At 39.4% G+C, this 16,157-nt stretch overlaps 1 protein-coding gene across 1 annotated transcript in view; it reads right to left on the reverse strand.

Annotated features, from left to right (window-relative positions):
- exoc2 (exocyst complex component 2) overlaps positions 1-16,157 on the reverse strand; it is a 53,279-nt gene that overhangs the window by 12,549 nt on the left and 24,573 nt on the right. The window contains exons 7-16 of the mRNA XM_014981202.2: positions 14,382-14,462; positions 12,804-12,949; positions 10,931-11,012; positions 10,698-10,800; positions 8,287-8,405; positions 4,014-4,127; positions 3,644-3,768; positions 2,146-2,214; positions 1,886-2,043; positions 1,661-1,782 (exon numbers count right to left, since the gene is read on the reverse strand). Of these exons, the coding sequence (XP_014836688.2) occupies positions 1,661-1,782; positions 1,886-2,043; positions 2,146-2,214; positions 3,644-3,768; positions 4,014-4,127; positions 8,287-8,405; positions 10,698-10,800; positions 10,931-11,012; positions 12,804-12,949; positions 14,382-14,462 (1,119 nt within the window). The remainder of the gene's footprint in view (positions 1-1,660; positions 1,783-1,885; positions 2,044-2,145; positions 2,215-3,643; positions 3,769-4,013; positions 4,128-8,286; positions 8,406-10,697; positions 10,801-10,930; positions 11,013-12,803; positions 12,950-14,381; positions 14,463-16,157) is intronic.

Below are 16,157 nucleotides of genomic sequence, written 5' to 3' on the forward strand. Positions count from 1 at the left end.
TGACCAGTAAGAAAATCAATGCAGGCAATTCAGATGGTTTATTAGAAAATAAATGCTGAGGAGTTTTTGGTGATTTCTCTTACTGCTTTACATCCATCAACAGTAATTTTCTTCACTTCTAAGTGACTTTCTTAAATTCTGCCTTGTATTTTTGGGTCTACTGTGCACAAAAGTTATGTGAAAATTAGAATAAATTAATAGTTTTTCTTCAAGACTTTCTTGATGCAAGTATGCATTTATACAGTGATTTCACCCGATGTACAGCTGTAGTACTTCAATATACAATCCTCTGCATATATGATCAGAATTCCTTGTACAAATATGTAAAAAATAAAATAAAGGAATGACAGTAACCTAATTTTACAACAGAAATTAGAGAAAATTCAAACCTTCTTTTTTATTTTATTACAATTGAAATACAATTGAAAATAGGGTTCATTTTGTGTTTGGCTTTCTAACAATTTTCCCTTTGAAAGACAAACAGGCCCACAGCATCAGATTCCCTGCCATACTTAACTGTGGGCAAGAAGTCCTTTACATATGTTCAGATCCACCAACACAACTTCCTCTGCTGCCCTACAGTTCCACTGTGCATCACCATCACATCCAAACTGATGAATCCCAATCGAGCATGAAAATACCCACTTTCCACCATACACACATTAGACACAAGAAAACATTAAATTAATTATTCTGACAAATCTCTTCATCCACATGAAATCCCATCTCCATTGACTGATAAGGATGCCCAGCTCATTTTTCTTACACGTATCCCCAAAAATCATTGATCTCTGAGGAAATTTGCTGTGATGTTTGTTCTCCACACTCTCATCCTAAACGTTCCACTGAGATGAAACCAAGTTGAAGTTCCAGAATTTTCTTCTTCTAGGACTCTGGATCAACACTGATCCATTATCCATGGCTGCTGCTTTTAACAGATTAGCCGTTTTGCACATTTGATTTCTAAGTATTCAATCACATACACTGAGTCAGCCAATTTGATTTTCATGCTTTTTTTGTGTTTCATTCCTCTTTTAAGGCATGCATTTCTGTCTTGACACTTCAGCAGATTCCTTAGTCAACATGCAAGAATCCCATTATAATCTTAATGTTTTGTTTGCAACTGATTTGCAAGTTTGTGCTGAAGGATTGGCAGCTGTCTCGTATATGCAATGTTTCCTGCAGTAGTTTTTTAATTGTTATTCTTATATTCTTATTTGTGAATTTAGACTTGTGCAGACACCTAAATGAGTTCATGAATACTTTTCTTTGTTTTGGTTTTAAAAACATTAGTATAATAATTAAAGACATTTCTCAACTTTTTTTGAAGGTATTTATCAAAATTATTTTATTATTGCTATAGTACATTCCATGGTGTGATAATTGTGCTTCATTTTTTTCCTAAAAAATAAAAATATATGTAATACCGTTCTACAGTTTTATTTTAGGGGTTAAAGTAAAGTGCACATGTGGACAGCAGCTGAAGTAAACACTAGAGCAAATTGCCAGCCCATAATTCAGAAAAGTCTGCAAAGTATAATAAAAATAAACTCTATCCTCTTTCAGAGATGAAGCTGACATGATCAGATGCAGATGGTTTAATGGGGAATAGTTCCCCCGTTCACTTTCCACAGCTTCCACTCAGCGGACACCGTCTCACCTTCTGACGTGTGGAGCAGAGTCACCATCAGGCAGTGGACCCTCAGGTCCAGCAGCAGATCCTGGATCACCTGCAGCAAGTCATTCGGGATCTCCAAAGTGGACAGCGCCTCGTGACAACCCCTGGGCGAGAGACGCACCAACATCATCAGATCAGATGACTAAAGTCAGTCATTAACAAAGTGGCGGAAAGGAGGCAGATGTTAAAAAAGTTGGGAGTGAGAACCTGACAGTGTGGATGATCTGCGTGAACCAGGCTCCGGTCAGCTCCGTCTTGTCCTCCCAGCCTCCATAAACATGAAGCTCTCCTTGCGGTAAAGTGGTGGGGAGCAGAGCGCCGCGAATAAGCTTCACAAGCCTGTTTGTCAGCTCCTCGATCATTTTCTACAAAAATGAAGAAAAAGAAAAAAAAAACATAAAACATGTAGAAACCAAATAACAGACCTTACAAAAGAAGCTTAAGTCTAAGTGAAATAAGCTTCATACTTTGAAGTCATTCTGTCTCTGTCTGGCATTCTTCTTGGACTTTTCCACCTGGCCAGATTTCTCTCCAGTCTGAAAGAAAAAAAAAAAAAAAAGAGTTTTCCAGTTTGAAAAGCAGTTAACATAATTTTCTAAGGTAGGAGAGGAGACTGGTAAGATGGCGAAACATTTTCTTTTTTTAAACAAAGATAACCACTAACAGGAACACAAAGGATAATTTTCAGTTTGCTTCATCAGTATGGAAAAATATAGTGTTTTACATAATTTTGCATCTGGAACAGTTTGCAGTGTTTTCAAGGATATCACAGAGCCTATTCTGGTCTAGTTTTGTAAACATCCTTTGAGGCTCAGGTTGGGGAAAAACCTGGTAATGTTATTGTTCCTGGAAACCCTGCAAAAAATGGCTAGCCCATCACTAGACATGTATCCCTAGCAACATCCTCCAGCTGACACTGGAGAATCACAAAGCATTCTCGCATCAGAGGGGTCACAAATTTACTTCAGAAAACTCAGAATCTACAGGTTTAACACTATGCGGGTTAAGATTAACACCACACAGCAACCTGAACACACGATGAAACACGGTGGTGGCAGAAGCATCCTGTGGGAAAGCAAGTCTTTAACAGGGGCTTGAAAGTTGGTCAGATGGATGAAAAATTGCTAAAGAGAAGCAGAAGATTATTAAATATAGACTTAAGTTTTAACTCTGCTGTTATTTTCACATCCCAGTTGTTTGCAGTTTTTTAAATTTTTTATTTCTTGTAAATAGTCTATTTTTCATGCGCATATACATCCAGGCACAACTCGCACATTTTTCTCCTCTAAATTAACCAGCAAAGCTGCATATTACTTTTGATCTGAATAGGATATTTTTCAATAACTGCACTGTCTTATTGTTCTTATGTTGTAAATTTGTCATTATTGTAGAGTCTCTTATTCTTATGCATATATTTTCTTTTTACTTTTGGGCCATTTGCATGTTCCCATTTACCTTAACTTGCTGCTATGACACCTGATTTTTTTCCACTATGGGAACAATTTTATTCTATTCTGTTTTTAAATATATCTGCACAGTGGCACAGTTGGTAGCATTGTTGCATTGCAGCAAGAAGGTCCTGGGTTCAATTCCCTGGAGATAGGCACCAGCACCCCTCCCAGCCCCAATGGGATAAGGGTGTAAGAAAATGGATGGATTACTAAAATATGCAGAAGAGAAAAACTGTGAAAAACTACTAGTCCCGCAAAGTTTTGAATTCAGCAGAAAATAAATAAATGACCCACAAGTCCCTAAGCTAACATTTGTTAAAATTTTAAACAATCAACTGTTGATTGATGTTTAAAGACTGAAATTTTGATGCACTTAATAGTGCTATTTTGTTTTTAAATGTGACCTGCAGATCATGGACCAGAGCCAAGGTGAAAATGGCCTTGGTGCATCAGTGAAGAAAAAAAACCCGGAGTTTTCCAATTATTCTTTCTCTTCTCACTCTGAATTGTTTACCTCACTAAAAAGACTTCCATTGACGTAGGAGATCCACAGCTTCCAGAAGTTTGGCAGCTGACCGATCACCACGTCTGAGAGTTTTTCCACAAACTGGACCTGCTGTGGGGTTTCAAAGCGCCACGCTGGAGGAAAGAAAAGCTTATTATTCATTAAACTCAAAGTCATGTCGTGATGTGGGTAACTACACAACAAAAACCTTCCTGGAAGACAAACATTTTTTTCTTTTTTGTGGCCTTACTGTACTAGCTGATAAGAGGAGATTCCCCTAAGCACTGTATGTGACAGAAAGTGTTACACACATAAACATCAGTGTAGCGGCAGGGAAGCCCCTCTGCGGCACCTTGTGTGTGGGTGATTTTACACTCACTGCTGGGCCGCGCCGACCGCAGACTGCCCCCTCTCTTCAGAGACGCGGAGTGGCCGAGCCTGCCGAGCGCTGCCAGACGGGTATCCCCCTCCAGACCCAGAGCGCCGGCACCCACTGACCCACGCAGAGAGGAGAAAAAACAACACGTGCTTTAAATAGCAAATAATCAAATGAGCCATATTCCTAATTCCACATTCCTCGATAAGCTGAGCAGGTTTTCACACCAAACAATCCTTCCTTGTTCCTTGTCTTGTCTTTATTTATGTTCTGATCCAGACCCGGAGCTTAGAGACGTCCAAGTTCTGTCCAGAGTATGGGGGTCTGCAAGTGCAGGGGTGAAGTGGGTTTAAACTGTCCACAATGTCCTCAGTTACATCCAGCAGAAGACATCCACTAGATGGCAACAGAGAGCCATGGAACTGCAACAACGGCTGCAGCTTTGTAGGGCAGGCGCACAGTCCTATCTCATGAGGTGACATAACTTTGGCGAAATTAATCTGGAAGAAAGCTTAAAAGTAACAGCAGGAGGGGTGTAAGTTACGGGACAGGAATGAAAGTGAAAGAGCAGCAGAGCCAAGAAGGGAGCAAGGCTGCTGCAGTGAAAATGAAACTCAGGAGAGGTTCGTGCAAACGCTGCAGAACGCCTACATGGAGTTTGTCTAAACGATGGGAGACGGATGACCACATTTCCAAAACATGTGTCTGACACACACATAGAGAGAGAGAAGTGCACCGGTGACTCATAGACTGACTGCAGTGTGTTAGCAAGTATTGAGAAATCCCCCAAAACGAGCAGCAACTGTGGTTTAGATGGCTGTGCACACAACACAGCAGCCTAGAAAATGTAAGGAAATTCTCATTTGAGTCAGACTATCTGTAAACATATCTCCAACACACACGCACATCCACACACACAAATCCACACTCGACCCACATGGAGCAGCACAGAGTCTGCCTTTCATGTTTTCCCTGTCTTCTTACAGGCATGAGAGCTGCTGTTGTTCCAGGTGTCGACTGAGGATCACAAGGAAACATGCGAGTCTGCAGGACTCAATCTGTGTTTGCACGACAATAATAATCACTTCTCAAAATGCAGAGATTAGAAATTGTGCGCGCTAAATATAATGCGTGCATGCCTTGTATACTTCCCATTTATGTTTGAAGCGTGAGGTCGTTGATGTTGAACTCACTCGTCTCAAAGTGTGTCAAAATATGTTTATCTTGTAAACCTTTCTACATTTTAAAATGTCATAGTTGGATGCTTCAATATATTTTATTGACCACCACAATAAAATATTTTTTGGGTTTTTTTTTGTTGTTTTTTTTAGGAAAATAGGAGTGTGACTTGCATATGTATCTACTTGGATACCCCTAAAAACTGACAAAACAACTGACATGACTGTGTGACGAAAGTGACAGACCAAGAGGCCACGATCTCAACTCAAGAGGAGTTTCAGAGAAACCTTTGCCAGGACAAATAATAGTTTTGCACTTCACAAGCTTGGCTTTTATAAAGGCTGGCTGCAGTATGCATACCCGAAACACACCAGGAAGAGTGAATGCTTTTCGTCTAAGGGACAAGGAATTAGTTGGGGTTGATGGGAAGATTCATGGTGGTAAATGCAGAATATTCCTGAAAGAAAAAACTGCTAGAAGCTGAAAAAGATGTGAGACTGTGGTGGAGGCAATAAACTAATAAAAAAACATCAGACACATTTCAATGTGATAGACTGACAAACTTCCGCCCCCTATCAGAGTCTGAGCACTAACACACACAATTCTTTTCAGGTTTTAATTAGTACTTGTGAAGCTGATGCTATTAATGTCTTCTTTGTGCTGGTCTGTCACTTAAAATCTCAATAAAAGGCGTTTACGATGGGAACTGTCATCTTGGCAGAGCAAACTCACACATCACTAAACTACAGGCCAAGATTCCTGATCAGCTGTATTGATGTTGGGAACAGAAGTGCTGTTTAAGTAGCTCAGTTTATAAATGACTTGGGCCGACTCAAATCAGACGGCAGCAATGGGGTTTGCTGGAAGCGTTTAGTCATATGAAAGCAACTTGTGCTGCTCTGCTTCTTCACAAGGCAAAAAGCGTTCCCGTTTATGGTTTGATAAAGATGGATGGCTGGATCTCGCATTTAGAACAATTCAGCGAGCGATTAATGGGGCGATACGAACACCAGAACGGCCTTTGGTCTCTAAACTTGACTAGGAAGCAAAGGAGATGGAGAAAATGATTTCAGCTACTGTCTTTACAACTGACCCATCAAAGACAAATAATGATCCCTGCCACGTGTGATTGAATGTGATTCAAGGCGGAAGAGGAAGCAGCCAGCAGAAGGGATGGTGGAGGCACCGCTAAGTAGAGGGCTGGGGAGGGTGTGTGTGTGGGGGGGTGAATGTGGCAAGGTGAGCGAGGCGTGGAGGAAGACTGGGGTCAGGGGAGTGAAGTGGATGTGGTTTTGAGATGATGGCCGCTCAGGCACTGGCTGGGTGGAGAGACGTTTCAAGAGGTTTCTCACAGTTGAAAAGCGAAAAGAGGAGATGGTAAACAGCAACCAGGTGTGTGTGTGCGCGCGCATGTGTGTGAGAGACAGAAAGAGAGGGGAAGAGGTGTAGTGTTAAGCAGAGGAGAGAGACGGGACTTATTACCTCAGGTGTTATAATACAGATTCTCGTTAACTTAAAACAAACAAAAAAGTCTAAATCAAGATTAAAATCTTGAAATATTTCATTAAACATAAAAACCTTTATCTAGAATTTCAAATGTGAAAAGATTGAATAAAAATAAATATGTTCATTAGAGCTGTTAAGGAATATGTTCAAAATAACACCGTCATGCTAATCATTAATGTACTTTTTTTTTTTTTTTAATTGAAGACCCCCGAACAAAGCACGCTTCACTCTGGAAACTATTTAACTTTTTTCTTTTAAACAAAAAACACAGAAGATAACGGGTCCTTTTACTTCTGAGTTTAGGATCTAACTGACTGCATGGTTCCTGGTCAGTAAGTTATACACGCACATATTTATAACCATGTTGCTTTAAAACTTTAGGCTCTAAGTTGCAGTAAAAGAGGATGTTGCAGCTGTGGTCTTGGCTGGTTTTAAGAAAAAATCCTGCATCTTTTTCACTTCAGAGAACAAGACAGGACTGAGTAAAACATAGAGACAAAGACAAGAACAAGATGTTGAAAATGACGTCTATATTGCAAAGACGAAGGGCCGTCTCAAGAATCAAGCATCATTACAGCCATTCTAAAATCATCGCCAGTACTCTGACATGGAGGCAATAATCAGATCATCAGACAAAGTCTATAAAGTGAGAGATCCTGTAAAAATCCAACATTAAATGCAATGCAATCAGAAATCTGGATGCATCTAATTTTTGTGCTGGGGCACCTAAGAAAAACATGATGTGCACTAGCGCAACCAGTTACTCTAGAGCCAAGAGTGGAAGGACTTTAAATTTAAACAAAGTTTGTTGTAACCAGAGTTGAACTTACTGTGCATTGACATACCGATTTTTTCAATGCCTTTTAGTCAAACCTCATTTATGAGCTAGATGCTAGAAAAAAAAGAAGATTCCTACAAATGGGAAAGTCAGATATAGTTTTTTCAAATCGTTTTTTGGATATACTTCACAATTTCTAGTTTGCATGTTCATTTTTGTCTGCCATGACATTTAAGGTGAATAGGCAAAAAAATAAACCAAACCCCGAATCAATCAAGCCAGAGCCCCGGAAATCTCTGTTACCCTTAGCATTAGACATGTTTACGTTCCAGCTGTACAATGTGAAGCAGCCCCCTCTCTAGAACTGTTTTCCTGCATGTACGTGTCTGAAGTGTGGTCGGAGAATCGCTCGTCTTCCTGAGCGGACAGTTTCACATCCACATTTTTCTGCCGGCTGATTTAACAGAGGAACAGCTTAATTGGGGTTAATTGTTCCAATCCATCTGTGAAGCTGTGTGTGAGGCAGAAGGGGAGAGTTTGTGTGTGTGTGGCAACATATCAGGCCCTGAAACCCAAATCTGAAGCCAGCGCTGCCTTGCTTTCATCTTATTCATATGCTGGTGAAAAAATAAACATGCGAGCCATGAACAGAACGGGGTTGGGAGGGTGGTGACGAAGCGGGAATGTGGGCAGAGGGCTGGAGTGACGGAGGCGCAGCTGGATTTCCCTTCCTTCAGCTACTTCTAGGCTCAAAAGACATGATTGGAAATGCGAAATAGGAGGCTAGGACTAATATTATGTGCCGTTAGTCACCTCTTCCGCCGCTGATGAACTCATCTCTGCAGTTTTGCATCAGCTGCAGGATCCACTTGTGTTGAGCGTAGATACACTGCCAGGCTGGGTCCCCTGGGGCATGCAGGTCTGAAAGGTACCTACAGGACAGAAACAGACAGGGAACAATGAGTAATAGAAAATAAAACTGACTGAAGGAATTATAGCTACATCTCTCAATAGATCGCCACCTAGATCTCTCAAATCTAAAAAGTTCTGCCAGCACATTCTCAACATAAGAGCAAAGAAATGTATTTTAATGATGGTAAAATAAGGTAAAGTCAGATTAAATTGTTAAAGGGAGCTGGTGAACTATTGACTTTCTAGCCTGGTTACCCAATCCTCTGAAGTGTCTTTATGCCTTTATGTCGATTTTATAGTTTGCAGACAGTTAAAACCTTTAAAGGTTTATAAAAGACAAGGGAAAACATTAATCGTTACAAACAATATTTGATTTTGTTGGGCCTAAAATTGCCATGAATACATATTCAATCAGAAAGAAGTGGGTGCAGAGAAAAGAAATTGAAAGCTTAGCACCCCTAGTGGTAGATGGAAAAAAGAATAAGGGATTTAATTTGATTACATGTCAATGAAACATTTTACAACTAGACCAAGGCAAGAATAACCTCACATCAGCTTTATCTGTCAAGCTTGTGCACACAAACAAGGAATGTTTGTTTCCACTTTGGTCTCAGTGTACACACATAATACATATAAATATACGAATATGGTAGGAAATTATTATTTTTTTTATTTTTTAGAAAAAGCATTTGGAAAAGTTGTCTTTATTTTTAATGCTTGAGAATTAGTAATACATTTTTTTGTAGTAAGCAATATGGTCTGTTTTCAACATAGTGACAAATAAAATAACACAAACTTAAGGAAATACTAAAAAACTTGCATATATAAGTTTTATATCAGGAAAAAAAAATGAAGTAAAACAAGTGTGTATAAATGCATGCAAAAAAAAAAAGTAAACTAAAATGTAAAAATTAATCCATAAGCAAAATAAGAAAAAACATGATATACTTTTTATATTAAATAGAGAAAAACAATTAGGAATATATGTCAAGATTTCACTGGAGATGATTTTGTTTCCTGATGTTTCTGTAGATTTCCCAGATATGCAGAGGGAATTTTGCAATGTTGCATCAAACGTACTCCTGCTTGGAGTAATTTTAGCTCCAAGCAGTCTGCCCACAAAATTATAACACAGAGTGAAAGACTTGCTTTTGGAAAAGAAATGTCCAATAGAAATGTGCAATAGAAATGACCAGGGCCAGAAAAATTACTTCTGCTTTTTTCCCCCTTAAAATGAAAGCAACATTTTCATTTTAAGCTAAAGTAAAAATATCTTTCTTCCTTATGAGGTAAATTATGTATCTATGTACAAAGTTTAACAGTTCTTTGTAATAATAGAATGGAAACCTCTTAGCAAGCAAAGAATCACACAGTAGATACTATTTTTACAAATAAATAAATAAGAAAAATCAAAGACCTATTTGGATTTAGCAAAAATAATTAAAGAGGAAAATTTTTCCCGTGACTAAAATAAAACAACGTTTTTGTAAATCCATGCATGAATTAGGCATTTAGACTCTTCTTTGATCATCTGAACTCCAGTCCATCCTGGTAATCCTAATTCATCTCCAAGGAGATTTGATTTCCCGGACGTCCCTAAAGCGTCCTCTGGGATGTCAGATGATTCCACCTCTGAGATTTGGCCTCATTTCTTGTGCCGTCATCCAGCAAAACCAGCTGCTCGTTTGTTTCTCATTAAGTGGCATCTTTTTAAAAGTTTGAGTGAGACCCACACGAAGAAATGCACCCAGCTCCCACCCTGCACACGAAGGGTAAACAGGAGCTGAGTGGGCGTTAGGAGCTGTGCCTAATGCACCAGGATGAAAGATGTTACCATGTGGTCGGGAGCTGGTCTCTGTGATCCTGACAGGTTGGTACTAACAATAATAAATCGGCACCGACCACAAGTATGAGCGGACGGTTAGATGGAGGGGAAAAAAGGAGGGAAAGAAAGGCGGAAAAGTTAAGGAAAAATAGAAGCAAAAACAAGAGGACCACGTAAAAGAAAGATGACAAGATTCATGAACAGAGGAAAGTGAGGCAAAAAAAATAAAAACTGGACGTGGACGGAGGTTGAAGTTTTAGTAAACAAAGATAAACAAGACATAAAAGCAACCAAAATGTGAGCAAGAACAAAATATAAAAGATTTATCATGACTTTGTATTGGATATTTTGAGGTTGAACGCAAAATAATGACTGTTCAAAGCACAAGGGCAAAGCCTTTGTGTAAAAGAAATCAAAGGTTTCAGACACACAGAGAGAGACGGATGATGAAGAACAGCCAGCGAGGATTAGACAGCTGAAAGGAGACCTGATGTATCTCTTTTGGTCGTGAAGAGTCGACGGCGTCTCCAGCAGTTTTTCCAACAGGAGATTTCTCAGTGCTTCGATTCTGGTCTCAACCTCAGCATAAACTGCAGCACAAAATGGAAACAGCTTTTTAACATCATCAAATTACTTTGTGGCATTTATTTGTTGGGGCAAAACCCCCCAGAAAGTGCAGACATTTTTTTTTTTTTTTTTTTTTTTTAAGAAAAAAAAAACCTTTTTTGAAAACTGCAACTTCAGTATTCCCAAAAAGAGATTTGGCTTTCTCGTAGTCATTGATCACCACGTCGTAATCTCCCTGGGAGAAAAAACAAACAAACAAAAAACAACCTGTTAATAATGCAGCATTTTGATCCTAATAACTCATCAATCACAACACCCACTGTGCTAAACTATCTATAGCTCCACCCTCTGGTTGAAGTCACCCAGGCTGGACCTCAAAGCAAATACACAAGACAAACTGAGGACAGACGGAGCCGAAACTGTACGAAAAATAGTTGAAACCTGTGTCTTATTGGCGAGTGTTTTATGCTAAATGTGGATTGAAATAAAACCAGAAAATGTTTAAACGTTTAGGATCAATCTTCAAACAAAAGTGGTAAACATAAATGAACAAGTGAGGAAGCTTTTATTTCTCTGTGACAGACTTTGGAAACGCTAAATACAAAAAACTTAAATGCAGCTCAAAAATAAATGCATACACTTTGGCATATTATCTGTTAGGAGTTCAAATGATTTCAGACGGACAAGCCAGCATTTAATGGTTAAACATTTAATGGTTTAACATTTAATGGTTAGCCGGCTATCCCACTTCCCCCCTTGACTGCTTTATGTAGATTTTGTTCTTATGAAAGGTTCTACAAAATTACAGAATCTACTAAAAAGATGATCTAGTGTCATGCTAAAGGTGAGTTGTCACAATGCAAAAATTTGAAATTTCAATCCCAATGTTAAAGAAAATGCACAATATTTTTTTGAAGGCCTTGTGTTCTTTCTAGTCAAGAGCAAAACATCTGACAAAAAAACATATGACCACATTTTAACTTCCTTAATAGGGCAAGACTGATAAGTAGGGGACAATTCAACCTTTGTTCAGGAAAATGTAACATTTAAAAGTGTCACTTCCTTGTTTGGCAAAACAGTCGTCACAATAACAGTTACTATACACGGTAGTCTCCTTCATCGAAGTGAGTACCTGTGACTCAGTTTTTATTTTATCATTATTATCTAAAAATTAACTGTCTGTGTTTAGTGTGATGTGCTTCCGTTTGCCAGTCAACTTTACTACTGATGGACAAAAAAAAAGACTCAATGAAACATTAAATTGTTTATCAACACAAACTTGGTTGATAACTTGGCACATAAAAAACATTTTTACAGTGGAAACTTGTATTTCGCTGGGCTGACAAATATTCAACAATCTTGAATGAAACCACTGCAGTTAATCCCCGATTCAAATTCTTGGCAACCAGGCCATGTCGGTGCACACAGGGTCTCAATAGTGTTACTCACTCATGCTCCACACCAGACTCCGGTCCACTGCAATCTTTCCATTAATCCACCACAGTTATGTTACGGAAGTAGTTTACATGTTCAGAGCCTCCTGGGAACCCTCGTGATCTACCAGGAACCCAGTGGTTTTTAAAACGTCTTTGCTAAAAGTTGTTCTTGCATATCTTTGATGGCTTTTATGCCTTGTTTAGTAATTGCAGATGTAACAACAAGCAGGTTTCTCATCTGAATGGAAACGGAACCACCAATCCCAGTGAAGACACTTAGAACAAAATGTTAAGATGAAACAAGCACCAACACTGGAGGCTTTTTTCTAAGGTTGCACAAGGCAATATCCTGGAAAGCAATGAAATATATTGAAGGATTTCTTTTTTTTTTTAAAGCATTCATTTTAATAACCTCTAATCTCTGTTCTCAAGAGAGAAACTAGGATAAAGTCTTCATATAATCTATACCAGGTTTGCAGAGGGGACACAACATCAGCAGGCTGATGTTTAGGCAATGATCAGGTGGGTTTAATTTTGCATTTGGCACTTTCTGTTTACATGCTGGGATTTCTCATGTTCTTGTAAAGTACCTTCTGAATGTTACGTTCTATGTTGAGCGGCAGGTTGAAGAGAAACTTGAACCGCTGCAGCACGTTGAGCGCGTTGCGTGTGGAGTCAGCCTTGTCTTTCCGTCCGAGGACCTCCTGGAAGAGAGTGTCTGCGGTATCACTCGCTCCTGCGAAAAAAGACGGAGTGAGAAAAAGCTATGAGTGAGGGTGAAGGAGGTGGGAGAAAATGAGAAACTGGGATACTGTATAAATAAATGCTAAACACCACATTTCCCTCATATTCCCGGTCTCTGGTTTTCCTCTTGCTCGGGATGTTATTAGACAGAAAAAAAGAGGAATAGGAGCAGGAACTACACTGCGCAGAAGAAAGTGACAACTATCTCTTAGCGTACTTGGTGGGACTTGAGCAGAACTAAGGGGCTTCGTGGGTGGCCTCAGCTGGGCCGTCAGATAGAAAAAAAACAAAGTTCTTCTATTCAAAACAAAACCCCCACCCACAACAAAATCCCTGAAGGAAAAACAGCAAAAGGCTGAGTAAAGACTAATATCTAACATTTTTCAATCATCAGTCTCGCTTATTAAGGAGCTGAGATTTAACAAGGCTGATTTGTGATTGGCTGACCGGTGATGTGTGTTTGATGCTCAGGGTTTTTTGGGGGGAGGGAGGATGAACGAAGCTCTATTTCTGCTGTGCCATGGGCCTTTACGTCCGGGTTTGGAGGGATGAAAGATATGTCCGGCTAAGAGGTTTATTTACTCTTCACTTAGGGAAAAGGGCCAGCTTATTGACCTCACATTAGAGTGGCCCCATTATCATGTATGACCTACAAGGGTGGGACACAGGGTTTGATGAGGGATCAGCTTAATAAAGTGGGGAAGACCAACAGTACACTGAATGAACACACACATATCCAGGTTACAGTTTTCACTTATCACTCCAATTTTCTGGCACAGTCCGTCCCTTTTTGTCCCCTTTGTCTGATCTGATAGATGATTAAATCTATTCTACTATAGACTAGAATAATGTTATATTCTCCTATTAAATACTTTTATATTGTATAAGGATTCTGAATAAAATAGATGAATATATCCATTTTATTCAGAATGTAAATATATATGTATGTAAGTAAATATGTACTGATTTTATATTTTTTTATATTTATATAAAATTATTGCTGATCTCTCTTGTCGGCAAAACAAATCTGCCTAAAGTCACTTTACTTATAACAGAAATTCCTTTTTCGGTGGTGCTCTAATACTTACATTTAAATGAAAATAGATTAATATAGATACAAATAGCTAAGAATATGCATACAATTAATAAGCAAAATTGAAAACATCAATTTGAAAATAGAAAAGAATAACTTTACTAAATAATAAGGGAAGAATTTCTACATAAATAAAGTGTAACTATAAAAAATATGTGCAACTTAGTTGGTTAACTTAAAAATGAACAAAATATGTATGTGTACCTGGAGAAAAACTCATTTTTTATTTTTTTAATTCACAAGAAGGCCAGAACCAAAGACCATCTACCTGGTGTAAATTTTTAAACAATCATCATCAGTTACGTTCCACAAAATTTAAAATCAAACTTACGATTTAGGATGTTTTCCAGTCGCTGGGTCATCGATCCCTCAACTTTCTCTGTTCCATCCGATTCCAGTCTCTGGTGGATCGCTGGAAGAGTATTAATAACTTTAATGATTGAAAATTATAAACATAATTGCAACAGACGTATGACAATTATTTCTGTTTTCTTAACTGCAGTGGGACACATCTCCAAAGATATGGACATTTTTAGCTTCAGGAACTGAAGGTAAAACAACAAACTGGCTCTGCCTCAGTGGTAGATGTGAGATAACCTCACCGGTTCTCCACTCACAGATGCTGCTATTGAACCCACCAGTGGCTGTTCCCACACTGCCAGGACGTGACCTCGCACTGGCCTGGATCAAGTCGCCCAACTACAGCCATTAACAGCACAGTTTGGTGGTTTTGGGACATTAAAGCCCTTTGACCAAGAGGGGGTAAATATGAATGTAAAACGTCTCATTTGTTTGAAAAAATAACACGCTTTTATGCCAAAAGTGACTGCGGCAGAGAGGAGAGTGAAAGGGGGGCAGGAACCCTCTGATGGCTTGTAGCCATCACTTAGCATGAAGAGCTTCATACCAGAAAGAGAGTTTGAAAAAGGCGGAATGAAGGAGAAAAAAAACTAAAAGGGGGGAAAAAGAGGGAGAGTGGTGGGGCTACCGCAGTGAATAAATAAATGGTGTTCAGTAGTGGGCAGCTGGCTGCTGAGAGCTGAGGGTGGGTTTATTGACAGAGTCGCAAAGAGGTGGGGAGCCTTTAAAAGACAATCTCTTGCATACTTGTGCAGCGACACCATCGTGAAGAAGAACTCCATCTAAAAAAATGAAGACGACAAATAAACATTTACACCAAATGGCTTTTAGCTGATTTAAAAAAAAAAAGAAGGAGAAAGGGAAGATTTCCATAAATAAAGAAGGCTCGAATCAGACAGACAGAAGCATTACTGAGACACACTGTTCAAACACACTGTTTGTAGTAAGGACGTCACTACAAGCCAGCAGTAAATGTGACTGAACGCAGGTTAGGACGGAAATAAGCAGAGATGGTGTGTGTACGCAGGATTGATAGGGCCAAAAACAAAAGATGACACACACACTGCAGGTCTGCTTCATGTCTCCAGACTGCCCTTTGCCCCACTGCCAGCTGCCTGTCCTCTCCCACCGAGAGGCCTGATGACGTTACAGTTAAGCTAAACATCAGGTCAAGATCCGGAGAACACACGAAGGCAGGTCCTGAGGAAGAGCCGCAGCTCCTGCTCCGCTTCCTGGAACCGTTCAGGGAGGGGAAAAAGAAAAAAAGAGAATAAAAATAAAAATACAGTGTCCCTAGTTTCTAAAGCTGGAGATGTTTTGACTCCTGCTGGGGCTGGGGACGCGGCAAACAGGCCCTGGGAATCTTTCATTTTTGGACCACGGTAGCTGTTCCGTTTCCTGCATCACTGGGAGACTTCCTTTTCACACAACAATGAAAAACCTCAAATTTCAACATTTTAGCAGAAATAACTCGCCCCTCCCTCACAGCCTGTCACTCATTCAATCAGCCAGAGAGAGAATGTCTCAGAAGAATCGGCCCGGCTCGTCTCTCAGGCTTCGAGATCAAACAGTGTGCAGGGACAAATTTCTCCACGAAACCCTGAGACATTTCCCTTAAAGTGAAAATATTGATCAGATGAAAATATAAGAACATTAATAGAGTAAAAGATGAAATTGATTGAAAATTACATGTGCATCATCTGAGAAACATTTAGGCCCAAATTATCTCCTCTATAGCCCTTAAACA

Source organism: Poecilia mexicana, unplaced genomic scaffold (assembly GCF_051168715.1).
Source record: "Poecilia mexicana isolate PSO_F unplaced genomic scaffold, ASM5116871v1 scaffold_4, whole genome shotgun sequence".
NCBI lineage: Eukaryota > Metazoa > Chordata > Actinopteri > Cyprinodontiformes > Poeciliidae > Poecilia > Poecilia mexicana.